At 41.5% G+C, this 15,314-nt stretch overlaps 1 protein-coding gene across 1 annotated transcript in view; it reads left to right on the top strand.

Moving 5' to 3' along the window:
• Positions 1 to 15,314, top strand: part of LOC122934584 (probable cation-transporting ATPase 13A4) — a 165,851-nt gene that overhangs the window by 18,969 nt on the left and 131,568 nt on the right. The window contains exons 2-3 of the mRNA XM_044290158.1: positions 290 to 463; positions 6,719 to 6,853. Of these exons, the coding sequence (XP_044146093.1) occupies positions 290 to 463; positions 6,719 to 6,853 (309 nt within the window). The remainder of the gene's footprint in view (positions 1 to 289; positions 464 to 6,718; positions 6,854 to 15,314) is intronic.

Consider the following 15,314-nt stretch of genomic DNA (forward strand, 5'->3'; position numbering starts at 1 on the left):
TAAAAAAGTGAAATGCTGGTGACAGACTCCCTTTAATTATCATCATTATTAATGTAGCATCAAAACTAAGTGCCATTCTTCCTAAATGTATCTTACTCAAGACCTGAGAAACTGAACAACAAAACTGCCAACAAAAATAACCGAAAATCTACGTACTGTATATCACCATTTTTACAGACATCAGCTCGTAAAATCATGACCAAGTCAAATGGCATTAAAACAAAATTGGATGAAAGGATTCTGATGTTTTAAAGAAAAATGAAGATATATACAATAATTTCTTTTATAGGACATATTTGGATACAGGACCAGCACTTGTCGAAAAGCCTTGTGCATATGTGGATATATATTGTCCGTTGGATTTCTGTTGCTTCTATTCTACTGGAAACCAGAATGGCATGTATGGGCCAACTGCATCCCATGTTCCTTGCAAGAAGCTGATGTTGTATTACTCAGAACCACAGTGAGTATTTTTTGGTGTAATAAGCCGTTTTCCATAATAATGGCTGACTAAAGTGAGCAGACTGTAAACTTTGGAATCGTTATCTGACAACTAGAAATCTGGTTTATTGTGCTGCGTGTGACACTGCCCTTATAAACTAGTAACATGTGGTCCATCTTTACCTGTTGGCAGAGAAGAGGTATGTTGCTGGGACAAGTCCAACAAGTTTAACCCCTTCAGGACCCTGCCAGTTTTCACCTTAAGCTTAAGGACTAGGCTGTTTATTTGAAATTTGACATGTCACTTTATGTGGTAATAACTTTGGAATGCTTTTACTAATCCAAGCCATTCTGAGATTTTCTTGTGACACATTGTACTTCATGATGGTGGTAAATTTCAGTCAATATTTTTCATTTTTATTTACAAAAAATCCCAAATTTACCAAAAAACCTGGAAAACTTAGCATCTTTAAAAATTTCAATTTCTCTGCTTTTTAAAACAGATAGTGATACCTCATATGATAGTTATTACTTTACATTTCCCATAGGTCTACTTTATGTTGGGATCATTTTATGAATGCCATTTTTTTTTTTTGCGGACGTTAGAAGGCTTAGAAGTTTAAAAGAAAATCTATACATTTTTCAGAAAATTTCCAAAACCCACTTTTTAAGGACCAGTTCAGGTCTGAAATCAAGTTGTGGGTCTTGCATAATAGAAATCACCCATAAATGGCCCTATTTTAGAAACTACACCCCTCAGGCTCCATTCACACGTCCGCAGAATGTGTCCGCATCCGTTCCGGAACGGGTGTGGACCCACTCATTCTCTATGGGGACGGAATGGATGCGGACAGCACACAGTGTGCTGTCTGCATCCGCAATTGCGGAGCGCGTCCCCGATCTTCGGGTCCGCAGCTCCGCAAAAGATAGAACATGTCCTATTCTTGTCCTCAGCTTGCGGACAAGAATAGGCATTTCTATGGGGGTGCCGGGCTGGTGTGTTGCGGACCCGCAATTTGCGGGTCTGCAACACATCACGGACGTGTGAATGGAGCCTAAAGGTATTCAAAACTGATTTTACAAACTTTGTTAACCCTTTAGGTGTTCCACAAGAATTAAAGGAAAATAAATGTAGATGACATTTCAAAATTTCACTTTTTGGGCAGACTTTACATTTAAATCCATTTTTTCCAGTAACAAAGCAAGGGTTAACAGCCAAAAAAACTCAATATTTATTACTCTGATTCTTTAGTTTACAGAAACACCCCATTTGTGATCGTAAACTTGGAAGGCAGATTTCGATGGAAAAAAGTGATCCCATTTTGGAAAGTACGGGATTAGGTGGCCGTATTGTTGGTACTATTTTAGGATACATATGTTCATCTGACGGGTTAGATCATGTGCTATTTTTATAGAGCGGGTTTTTACGGACGCGACAATACCAAATATGACTCCTTTTTTTTTTTTTTTGTTTGTTTCAGTTTTACATAATGAAGCATTTAAAAAAAAAAATTTTTTTTTTCTGTCTCCATTAGAGATGAGCGAATTTCATATTTTGAAAATCACTCACGCTTCGTTTGTTGATAAAAGGTGAATTACGTTATGGATTCCTTTAACACTGACCATAACTCAATTCTATGATGGAATGAATAACGGAATGCCTTTAGAAGCATTCCGTTATTCATTTAGTCAGAATATCTATGAACATCTATGGGCTGCAAAATGGATCCATCCCGTTTCCGTTATGCAGGGGATATTTTTTTCACTTTAACACAATAAAAGCATTTTTGAAACAAAAAAAAATGTTTTAGTGTCTCCATATTCTGAGACCCATAGTTTTTTATTTTTTGCCCGATTGTTTTATGTAGGGTCTCATTTTTTTGCGGGATCAGGTGACGATTTGACTGGTACTATTTTTGGGGCAATATGCCTTTTTGATCTCTTGGTGTTGCACTTTTTGTGATGTAAGGTGACGTGTTTTAGCACAGTTTTTCTAAGGCGTTCAGGTGAGGGGGTGGATTATGTGATATTTTTATAGAGCTGGTCGTTGGATGCGGCAATACCCAATATGTAATTATATTTTTTTTTACAATTTTATGTGTTTTATTTGGGGAAAGGGGCTTTATTTTTTTTTTACTTAAAGGTTTATTATTATTTTTATTATGAAAAAGCACTTCTTTTTTTTTTGTCCCACTCTGGGACTTCAACTTCTGGGGTCTGATCCCCTCTGCAATGTACTGCAATACAACCTGTATTGTAATACATTGACTGTCAGCTTTTATGCTGACGGCCTTCCTTTGAGACCCAGCCTAAGGGCTGGATCTCGCAGGCTTTCATAGAATGCAGGCCCTGATGCCTATGGAAGGCATCGGACTTGCCTTCTCTGCCATCGGGTCCCGCCACTGCAGCACGGGGACCCGATGCCGAAGCGGAGGCACCCATACCCTCCGCAAACCCTCTGCATGCCGCGGTCAGCTTTGATCCCGGCATACAAGGGGTTAATACGCCGGCATTGGTCTTTTCACCAATGCAGCAGGGGCCCGGCTGTTATTGACTGTCCACCAGCGCTGTACGGCGGAGGTCCTCTACAGGTTAACCTTAGAAATGAGCACATTTTTCAAAAGTTCGATACAGCTGATTTGCCGAATTCTACAAAAATAATTTGCTTTGTTAGGAATTACTTCGTCACAAAGTGCATTTTTTTTTGTAAGTAATGGGTGGAGGAGTTTTTTTTTGTAAGTAGTGGGTGGATTTTTTTGTAAGAGGAGCTGCAATAGCGCCTCCCCCAGTCATTTTACCCCTCAGATGCTGCATTCATACACAGTTTTTAACATTTAATAAAATGAAAATTTAATCAAACTTACCGCCTCCATTTGCTCGCGATGGGCTGGCCACCGCCATCTTGCTTAAAGATCTGCCGCGAAATCGCATGCGGCGTGAGATTGCGTCATCACGCCGGCCGACACACTGGATTTCAGCCGAGATCTTTAATCAAGATGGCGGCTGGCGGCCCGTTGCGGGCAAATGGAAGCAGTAAGTATGAATTATTTTAGTTTTTTACACTATTTTAGTTTAAATCGATTTGCTTACACGAAGCACGAGGAAATTCGGCTTCGAGGCGAATCGAATTTATCCTGAAATTCTGATCGAATTCCACTTTGTAGGATTCGATTCTCTCATCTCTAGTTAACCTATTAACAGTTTTATTAACCATATTCAATGACTCAAACATCACAAGTTCTTCAGAAAGCTTCAGTGTCCCATTACTCTTCCAGTAAAGAAAGCCCTTCTGTGATTGCAAACCGTACCTATCCCCATTCCTATAGATACAGATGGGGTATGAAGATCCCTAGATAAATCGCTGTACAAACTTGTACATAGTAAATAGGATGCCCATATTTTTTTATATTTTTTTTTTTCTAAACAAAATTTTTCCTAGTGTAATACTGGAATCCACTCATTCTCTTTTTATTGACCTCCTTTATATCTACTCCAGTCATGTGTTTCTCATAGGAAGATGAATGTAACGATGCCTTTCACTTAGTGATCCTTTTGCTTTGTTCTGAAGAAATCTATATAGAAATGAGCAGTTGAGTGCAGTAAGGATATGCCCTGTACCAGTCTTTTGCTTCTTATGTAGCGATCTCTCCTGATCCTATCTATCAAGAAGGAGAGGGATGGACTGGCAGAGGAAGCAGGTGGAGTAAGGGTGGACAGAGTGGCTTAGGTCTGCTCTCAGTGCTCACTTTCATATGGTTTAAAAGTACTTTTTTTCTCTCCAGAATTATCAAACAGATCACTTAATTGAAAGGTATCATTGCATTCAGCTTAGGCTACTTTCACACTCATGCTTTAGTTTTCGTTTGTGAGATCCGTTCAGGGCTCTCACAAGTGGTCCAAAACTGATCATTTTTGTCCTAATGCATTCTGAATGGAAAATGATCCGCTCAGAATACATCAGTTTGCCTCCGTTCAGTCTCCACTCCGCTTTGGAGGACACCAAAACACTGCTTGCAGCGTTTTGGTGTCCATCTGATGAAACTGAGCCAAACAGATCCGTCCTGACGCACAATGTAAGTCAATGGGGACAGATCCGTCCTCTATTGACTTTCAATGGTGTTCAAGACGGATCCGTCTTGTCTATGTTAAAGATAATACAAACTGATTTGTTCCGAACGGGTGCATGCGGTTGTATTATCTGAACGGATCCTTTGCAAGTGTGAAAGTAGCCTTAGCTAGGCCTACAAGACATTGTGGTAAATTTTATGAAAGACTGGCATTTAGGTTCATCCTCTAGCAGTCTGTGCACCTAAAATGTAATCTATGATGACACCCCACCACTGCCCATTTTCAGAAAGTGGTGAGGGTGGTGTAGAAATGCCACTTGCACCTAGATTTTGACACAGTGGCATTTAAAAAGTCATAAACCTGGTGTTTGCAATTTTTTATGGCATAAAAATAGTGTGTGTGTGGGGGCCCCCCTTCCCCCTTATTGTGCCTGTTTTAGCAGTGAATTTCCTGGTGACAAACTCCCTTTAACAGGGGTGGATTGGCAACTTAAAGTGGCCCTGCAAAATACCTAAAAGTGGGGCAACACAAGTAGGCAGGGCAAACACAAGTAGCTGGGGTCAGCCATACTATCTGCAGTGAAGGCCACAGGTCTCTGAGATATCTGCATCCCTGTGTGATCTGTATAGTGTCCTGTTTCCTATGAGGGTGAACAGCGGGGCAGGAAGCCATGGGCGCCTGTGCCTGCTGCAGTATTTAATGGTATCACCGTCTTGATAATGGTGATATAGTTGAATTTAGGAGGGCACTTGTTGAACTCTGTCTGGTACATAAGTAACGGATTAACCATCAATAATTAATGCTGAGAGTCTTAGATCGTTACGTACTTGGCAGCTTCAGGAGGGCTCAGGTGGAAATTTTTCTGTAAGGTCTATGGTCAGTTTGCCCCTGTCCTTTAAATATTGGCATTCTTCTATGTGCCAATCTAGTGAAACACCGGTCATAAAATATTAGAAATAGATTTTTACTCAATTTGCATCCTGGAAAACTTTTTCTTTTTTCTCATTTTAGGTCACTACATCCAATTTTGAATTTAGCAAGAGACGTTTGTTGTGCACAATGTGACTGTCTGAAACATGGGCTACAGTGTCCCCACAACTCCATGAGTTCCTCACAACCTCCGGCACTCCAGCTGTTCTAAAACTACCGAATGCTCCACTCACCTCCATGGGAGTTACAAGCGCAGCCGAGCCGGTGTTAATGCTGGGAATTATAGTTTTACAGAAGCTGGAGTGCCAAAGGGTCCTGACCCGTGCTCCAGACTATGATTGTCGTGCTATAGCTAAAAAAAAAGCTGTATCTTCAGCCTTTGAAAGGCTTGTCTGACAGTGTGAAAAAAGAAGCTTTACATTATCTGGAAAAAATATATATATATATTTGCCACTTCAAGTCCCGCACAATCGAGCTCAGATGTGCCAGTGGTCCCCCACCAATCTTTGTTTCTAGGCTGCCAGTGATACCGTGTCACACTGACATGTGACTGCTACAGCCAATCAGTGATGTTGGTAAGTACAATACTGCTGATGTCGCTGTTCTGGCAGCCTATGAGCAAAGACCTGTGTGGGACCACCGCAACTGCACTGGATTGGGGCACTGTTTTTTTTTTTTTTGGTTTTTTATTCCTTTTTTTTTATTTAATAACATTTACTGCTCCTCCTTTTTTTTAAAAGGAGGAGACAACCCCTTTAAGATTAATCTATTCCAATAACACATCCGGGGCTCAACTTCTTCGCTGGCATATTATCTTTTCATAAAAATCCTGATGGCAGCAAAAACTCTTGAAGATGAAAAATATTTTCTTGTGTCTGGTGACTGGTCCTTCCTGTCAACTTAAAGGGGTTGACCTCAACTTTAGCTCATCATCAATCATTGAGCATTGGTGGTCTGACCAGAATGGGCCGTAACGCTTGCACAAGTGTTGTGACTCCTTCATATTAGCAGCTATGCTTGGTAATGGCTCTTGTCTCTCATCAGCTCATCTGCTGTATCTGTACCATAAAGGGGACGCAGCATTAATATGGGAGTCAAGGCCACTTTAATGTGCTGATCAACAGAAGTCTTGAGGTTGGATATTGCCAATCAAACAATGAAAGGGGTTGCCCCATTAAGACTGAGTAAATACAACATTTATGTGATGTTACTTGGAGGCCCTGTGCATTCTGTTGGGTCTAATGTGTCCTTGAATTGATCTATTGCTGTTTTATTGTAGGATTCCTTCAAAGAACATACATGGAAGAATGTACTCTCAATTCAGTTATCTGCCCCTGAATACCAGTCTTTCAGCGCTGTCACACAGGATGTGGACTCTGTCATTACTAAGGCGGTGATTAAGCCTGCACTACAGGTACGCTTGCTAGCATTCTTGGAAGTATGTTCCACATACATAATGTACAGTATATGGCAAGTAGTAAATGTACTACATAGCAAAGTGGGGAGGATTATATAGGCTGTTCCAGAATTTCCCTCTCTCATGCAGAGACCTGTATACCCTGTGGCTTTTTCTACGCCACCTTTCTAATAAAGTAAACTTTCCAGTTCTGAAGTCCTGATCACTTCTTATGATAGCTGCCATGTTGCTGAATACCTTCCATGTAATTCGCTATGTAAGTGGTAAAATTACGTTCCCGTGACAGTTGCCAGGAGATCAGTGAGACTGGCAACACGTGGTTTGATCTGACAGATTTCTTGTGGATCAATTGTTGTCTGTGTTGTTTCTGGTACTGGCCACACCCCTTGCTTTAGGTGTTGCTTATGTGGTCATTTTGCCTTCCCTATTTATTGTGGCTTTTCCCACCATGCTGTTTATAGCTTCTGTCTTGTTGTTGTGGATTGCTGATGTTTGGATCTTGGCAGAGTTCCTGTGCTTCCATAGCCATTTGAAGTTAAGTGTCTTCTTCCTCTTTTGTTTATTGTGTGGGTTTACTTATGTTGCTCTTTTCCTTGTCATTTGTGTTTAGGCCTGAGGGAGACTCCTGTTCGTCCTACTGTTTGGAGGAAAAGGTTGTCTCTTGTCCTGCCATTAGTACCAGGGTCCTACAGGGTTTGTTAGGACTTTAGGTTCCAGTGTCTACCTTCGGGGACAGTTCATACTTGCAGTCAGTCAGGACTTTGATTAGGGTTTCTCTAGGAGGTGGCCTGCATCTTTCCCTATTTTACAGGCCTTTTCCCCTTGCCCCTTTCCCTCCTACGTTCGGTGCAGGTTTCCCTCCTACACCGAAGTGTGCCACTATGAAACTGATTGAGATAGCAGAATACTCAAGTTCTATATACAGTGAATGAAGCTGTGGTCATGCATGCGCAATACCGCCACATTCGTACAAGGGACTTGGGGGCCCCAAGTCTCATGATTAGTGTTCCTGCAATACAGGGGCGGACTGGGAACTTAAAGTAGCCCTGGAAAAAAATAACAAAAAACTAAAGGTAGCGCCATGTTGTATGAAGGACCACCAAATTGACAGAATGCATGGCTAACACAAGTAGGCGGTGCCAGCATTCCCATATTGCAGCATATGAAATCACCCCATGTAGAGTCAACTACCACAGTGCAGAACAATACACTGCCCAAGAAGAACCAAATACCACAGTGCATGACAAAATAATGCTCCAGCAGCAAAAATACCCTCCCCATTAACTTCCCTCCTGTGCCAGTCAGCGACACACACTCCAGTTGCTGCAGGATGGCAATAAAGTTGATTTTTGTCAGGAACATTACTTACCTGGCTATCAGTCTTAAGGAGAGCTCGGGTGGCCTCTGGGTAATGGCCCCCCCGGGAAGTTTCCTAATGGCCATTAAATAAAAACTAAAGCTTTATTTTATTTTTTTATCATTTGCTTATTCATGTTTAGTTTTCTGGTAAAAAAAAATGAAAGGAATTATCAAGTAAAATACAGATATATCAGATTATTTTTAAAATATAGAAATATTATATTTTACATTGCTCTCTTATGCACATGGATTAAAACCTACGAAATTTAACATCATTTTTATTCATAAATGATCCAGCATTTGCACAGAAGAACCTGGTGGTTCTGAAGCAGTTCTTATCTGGAAATGGCCTAAAATAAAAAATGAATGGATACTACTCTTTTTTTTTTCCTCCTTTGTTTCTTTGAGTGCTATGCTCTGGTCCTCCGTCTTCTGATGTCATCTTCTTGGCTGCATCGATGACTTAATTTCCTTGTTACATCAGACCTAGGGTGTTTTGTTCACATTTATAAAGGTGTATACGGCTGTTTAGGTTTCAGTTATTTTTTTTATATACGTATTGTGCTAGTTTTGATACTGATTAATAAAAGTTACGTTTTAATACGCCCTAAATATTGTACTTTTTCTCTATCTAAAGTCACGTGCATAGACTACAGGCTTTTTTCTGGCTTCTCTTGGTGTTTGTGATGCAAAATTTGTGGGTTTGTATAGATCTAGAACTGAACATGTTTCCTCGAAAAATGGAAATACATAGGATCTCAACAGTCAGAGACACTGTTGCAGATTCCATATGGCTTGCTGCACATGACAATATTTGTTTTGTGTTCCGCAAATCACAGCTGCACAAAATAGGATGCAGTGCGCAATTTTCACGGGACCCACTGTAAAAATGCCTATTCTTGTCCGCAAAGCAAACAAAAATAGGACAGGTTCTATAATTTGCAGCCCGGCCACATAGATGTGAACAGCACATGAATAACATCTGTGTTATTATTTATTTTTTTAATAGCCCCATAGAAATGAATGGGTACACCTGCGATCTGCAAAAAATGCAGATTGGACACGGACCAAAAATATGGTGCAATGTGTTTTGATGCGTTTTTCACGTGCGTGATAAACTGAAGGTTTACATACAACATCTCTTAGCAACCATCAGTCAAAAACGCACTGCATCCGCACTTGCTTCCTACCTCCACTCCCTTCTCAAATCATGGCGGGAGCAACAAGGTCATGCTGTGCCAAGATATGCCTAGTCAAGATAGACCCAAGGGATCATCCTGAGAAAGCTGCTAGGATGTATGCATAATAGATGAGCAGAGCAACAGATCCCTGGTTAAGCCTAAAATCTTTGAGATCTTCGGCATAGAGGGTCACGAAACACCATATACTCTCAGAACCTGTTCTGGTCGTGTAGAGACCTTCGACAGAAGGGTTGATGGATTCATGGTCTCTCATATCAAGTAGGAAGAGGGCATACCCCTACCAACGTTAGTAGAGTGCGACCAGATACCAGACGAAAGGGATGAGATTCAACATCCTCATTTAAGGCACCTTGTAGATGAGATTCCTGCAATGGACAAGAATGCTAAAATCTTAGTCCTGTTAGGAAGGGACATTCTCAGAGTACATAAAGTACGCGATCAGTGCGATGGGCCTGATGATGTCCCTTATGCACAAAGACTTGACCTAGGCTGGGTAATAGTGGGCGATGTATGCTTGAATAGGATGTGTACGCCATCTGAGATCCACTCCTTCATGACTTACGTATTGGGAAACGGACGTGCATCCCACTTCAAACAGTGCCCTCACCATTATGAAGTAAAGGAGAAGCTTCTTGACATCATCCAAGTACCTGATGTTACTCCTGTCCTTCGGGATGACAACCTAGGTACTACAGTGTTTTGTACTACAAGTGAGGACAACAAAATAGCCTTGTCAGTTGAAGACAGAGAATTTATAAAAATAATGGATAAGGAATTCTTTCAGGATAAGTCTAACAGTTGGGTTGCACCATTACCTCTTCGTGCTACAAGGGCCAAACTCCCAACCAATCGTGAACAGGCTTTATCCAGATTCAACTCACTTCAACGAACACTAAGGAACAGGCCTGAAATGAAGGACCATTTCATCACCTTTATGAAAAGGATCTTTGACAATGATCACGCCGAACCAGCGCCACCACTTCAAAGACACGATGCGTGCTGGTATCTGCCTTTCTTCGGAGTGTATCATCCGCGTAAGCCAAAACAAATCAGGATAGTATTTGACTCCAGTGCCATGGCGTGGATGCTCGACACTTCGTTGAGAGAGACTTTAATGTTGACGATGGACTTAAGTCTTTACCTACAGACGAAGAAGCCATAGACCTGCTCCAAAGGACACAAGGTATGCTTTCTGAGGCCAACCTCAGACTACACAAAATTGCCTCAAATAGTGTTGCTGTTATGAAAGCCTTTCAACCTGGCGATCATGCCACAGGGTTTAAGGACTTAAATCTGGGAATGGACATGCCACCTATACAGAGAAGTCTGGGCCTGCGGTGGGACTTATTAAATGACACTTTCAGCTTTCAAGTCAGCTCTACAGACAAGCCATTTACCAAGCGTGGTGTTCTGTCAGTGGTAAACAGCCTATACGATCCAATGGGATTTGTGGCTCCCATCACCATACAAGGTAAAGTCTTACTTAGACAGCTCTCAGAGTCTATTAAAGATTAGGATGCTCCACTGCCATCTGACAAGCTTTCAAAGTGGGAGTCCTGGAAGCAATCTCTACACGCCTTAGATGGAATCCATATACCACGCTGCTACACCTCAGCTTCCCTTGCTACGAGCCGGAGAAAAGAGCTTTACATCTTCTCAGACGCATCTACTGAGGCCATAGCGGCTGTTGCCTACCTCAAGGTGAGAGACTCTTCTAATCAAACCCACATAGGGTTTCTGTTTGGGAAAGCTAAGTTAGCACCTAAGCCTGAGCCCACCTAAGCCTAGGCTGTAACTTTGTGGGACTGTGCTAGCTGTAGAAATCGCAGATTTCATATTACGTGAGCTAGACATTCAGATAGATGACACCAAATTCTACACAGACAGTAAGGTTGTTCTGGGCTACATATACAACCAGACTAAATGTTTCTATGTCTACATCAGCAACCGTGTAGAAAGAATCAGGAAATCATCTAAACCTGAACAATGGCATTATGTCCCATCTGAAATTAATCCTGCAGATCATGCTACTAGGTCAGTGTCTGCAAGTGTATTTGCCAATTCTTCCTGGTTAACAGGTCCTGAATTCCTGCTGGATCACACAGAAGAGACCACAGCTAACGTCTTCGTCTTCTAGAACCTGACAAGGATTAAGAGATTCGTCCTGTTTGAAGGTTTTCTGAGAGATGCTATGTTAGAGCATCTTAACGGAAATAAGCAAATAACGCCATATCAGCATGGCTTCGTGAGGGATCGGTCATGCCAAACTAATTTAATCAGTTTCTATGAGGAGGTAAGTTCTAGACTTGACAGCGGCGAATCAATGGATGTCATGTATCTGGACTTCTCCAAAGCATTTGACACTGTACCACATAAAAGGTTAGTATATAAAATGAGAATGCTCGGACTGGGAGAACACATCTGTATGTGGGTAAGTAACTGGCTCAATGATAGAAAACAGAGGGTGGTTATTAACGGTATATACTCAGATTGGGTCACTGTCACTAGTGGAGTACCTCAGATGTCAGTATTGGGCCCTATTCTCTTCAATATATTTATTAATGATCTTGTAGAAGGCTTGCATAGTAAAATATAAATTTTCGCAGATGACACTAAACTGTGTAAAGTAATTAACACTGAAGAGGACAGTATACTGTATATATACTACAGAGGACAGTATACTGTATATATACCACAGAGGACAGTATACTACTACAGAGCGATCTGGATAGATTGGAGGCTTGGGCAGATAAGTGGCAGATGAGGTTTAACACTGACAAATGTAAAGTTATGCACATGGGAAGGAATAATGCTAATCACCCGTACTTATTAAATGGTAAAACACTCGGTAACACTGACATGGAAAAGGATCTAGGAATTTTAATAAACAGCAAACTAAGCTGCAAAAAACAGTGTCAGGCAGCTGCTGCCAAGGCCAATAAGATAATGGGTTGCATCAAAAGGGGCATAGATGCCTGTGATGAGAACATAGTCCTACCACTTTACAAATCATTAGTCAGACCACACATGGAGTACTGTGTACAGTTCTGGGCTCCAGTGAACAAAGCAGACATAGCAGAGCTGGAGAGCGTACAGAGGAGGGCAACTAAAGTAATAACTGGAATGGGGCAACTACAGTACCCTGAAAGATTATCAAAATTAGGGTTATTCACTTTAGAAAAAAGACGACTGAGAGGAGATCTAATTACTATGTATAAATATATTAGGGGTCAGTACAGAGATCTATCCCATCATCTATTCATTCCCAGGACTGTGACTGTGATGAGGGGACATCCTCTGCGTCTGGAGGAAAGAAGGTTTGTACACAAACATAGAAGAGGATTCTTTACGGTAAGAGCAGTGAGACTATGGAACTCTCTGCCTGAGGAGGTGGTGATGGTGAGTACAATAAAGGAATTCAAGAGGGGCCTGGATGTATTTCTGGAGTGTAATAATATTACAGGCTATAGCTACTAGAGAGAGATCGTTGATCCAGGGAGTTATTCTGATTGCCTGATTGGAGTCGGGAAGGAATTTTTTATTCCCCTAAAGTGAGGAAAATTGGCTTCTACCTCACAGTTTTTTTTGCCTTCCTCTGGATCAACTTGCAGGATAACAGGCCGAACTGGATGGACAAATGTCTTTTTTCGGCCTTATGTACTATGTTACTATGTTACTATGTCCTGAAGTTACAACCCTCGTCACCAGAACTGAACAAAGACTCATCTGCTTGGGCTGTCAACGCTTTGAACGTTTTTCCAAGTGGATAAAGCTTGTACGCACCATCGCAAGGTTAGTCCATATTGCACACTGCTTTCACACAAAGCGCACGGATGTTCAATGTCAAGGTTGGCACGCGTGTTCAATGTCAAGGTTGGCACGCGTGTCAAAAGCCTCTTTCTGCAAAGGACATTGCTAAAAGTGAAATGATCATAATATGCAGTGTACAACAGGATGTCTTTGGCTCTGAAATTAAATGTATCCGTGACAAGAGGGACATTCCAAAAAACAGTCCAATTGCTAACCTGAACCCATTCATTGACAATGATGACATGTTAAGAGTTGGTGGATGTTTAAACAAGGCTGAATTGGGAGAACAAGAAGAGAATCCTCCCATAATACCTGCTCTCCACCATATCACCACTCTGCTCATACGGCACTACCATGAAAGGGTTAAGCACCAAGGTAGACACTTCACTGAAGTTGCCATAAGGGCTGCCGGCCTTTGGATCATAGGGGCAAAAAGACAAATTACAGCCATGCTGCACAGCTGTGTTCAGTGCCGTAAATTAAGAGGTAAACATCAGCAACAGCTAATGTCAGATTTGCCAGCTGACAGATTAAGTACTGACCCACCTTTCTCTAATGTTGGATTGGATGTCTTTGGGCCATGGATGGTAACATCCCGCAGAACTCGGGGTGGCCAAGCAAACAGTCAATGATGGGCAGCGCTGTTCACTTGCATGAGTGTGCGCGCAGTACACATTGAAGTGATAGAATCTATGGACGCCTCAAGCTTCATAAACGCTCTAAGACGATTTCTTGCCATCAGGGGACCAGTCAAGACACTGAGGTCTGACTGTGGAACTAATTTTGTTGGAGCCTGTAGAGAGTTACAACTCAACTCTAAGCCAATCCAAGAACTTTTAGCTGAAAAGGGCTGTACATGGATTTTCAATCCACCTTATTCTTCCCACATGGGCAGCTCATGGGAGAGAATGATAGGCATCACACGAAAAGTACTGGACTCTATGTTTATGGACTTAAACTCCTCAAGACTTACCCACGAGATTCTAATCACCTTCTTGGCAGAAGCATCTGCCATAATCAACTCAAGACCACTTGTTCCAGTATCTTCAGATCCTGAGAATCCAACTATCCTTACCCCAGCTACCCTGCTTACCCAGAAGCTTGGGTTCATTCCTGTTCCACCTGGAAACTTTAAAGATGGAAATCTGTGCTTTGATCAATGGAAGTGAGTACAGAACCTTGCCAACCGCTTCTGGAATCATTGAAAGATGGAGTATCTTTCCACTCTGCAAGGACGTAGGAAATGGCAACGACAATACCCTAACATACAAGTTAGAGATCTTGTTTTGCTCAAGGACCAGCAAGCTGAAAGAATCGAGTGGCCTATGGGACTTATTGTGAATAGCGTTCCTAGTGATGACAGCAAGGTACGCAAGGTGGAGGTGAAAGTTGCAAGACAAGGGACTGTAAAAACTTTTATCAGGCCTATCACAGAACTTATTCTGCTCTTACCCTTTGGAGAATGAACTTATTGCCTATGCTGCTGAATGCTGCCTGAAACTTCAAGCAAGAAGTGTTTGAACTTTAATTAATTGACTTGAAGTCTTAAATGTTTGTTGTTGCATTATATGCCTGTTCTCTTCTCTTATGTTTTTCAGGTCCTCAGACATCAAGCAAATACCGTTGTTTATTTGCAATTATGTAACTACCGTTATGTTTAAATAGTGACATTTTCAATGCCAGACGAGGAGTGTGCTGCTACGCAGTTAAATCTATATAGTTTTGTTTTGTTGAACTATTTATATAGTCATATGTTGTCATATTCTCCCATCTAGTGGCCGTTTTTAGTTATGCACTTTGTTTTCTGCCTTATCTGTCATTCATTTCCTTGCTCCACCCTTCTTCTGTGTACCTCACTTCCTGTCTTCTCAGTCTGCTCCTGGGATTCAACAGGTACACTTGTATTTCATGCTGGCTTGTAAAAGCATAATCTTTTGACCACCTATAACACCGCACAACTACAAAATCCATCTGTTCTGCTGTACTCTGTTATCTGGCTTACAGAATAAAGCAACTTCCACGGATAAACTCTGTGTTGGCGAGTTCAAGCCATCTGATAAGGATTGTCCGCAGTGAATATATCTGCT

Source organism: Bufo gargarizans, chromosome 4 (assembly GCF_014858855.1).
Source record: "Bufo gargarizans isolate SCDJY-AF-19 chromosome 4, ASM1485885v1, whole genome shotgun sequence".
Taxonomy (NCBI): Eukaryota; Metazoa; Chordata; class Amphibia; order Anura; family Bufonidae; genus Bufo; species Bufo gargarizans.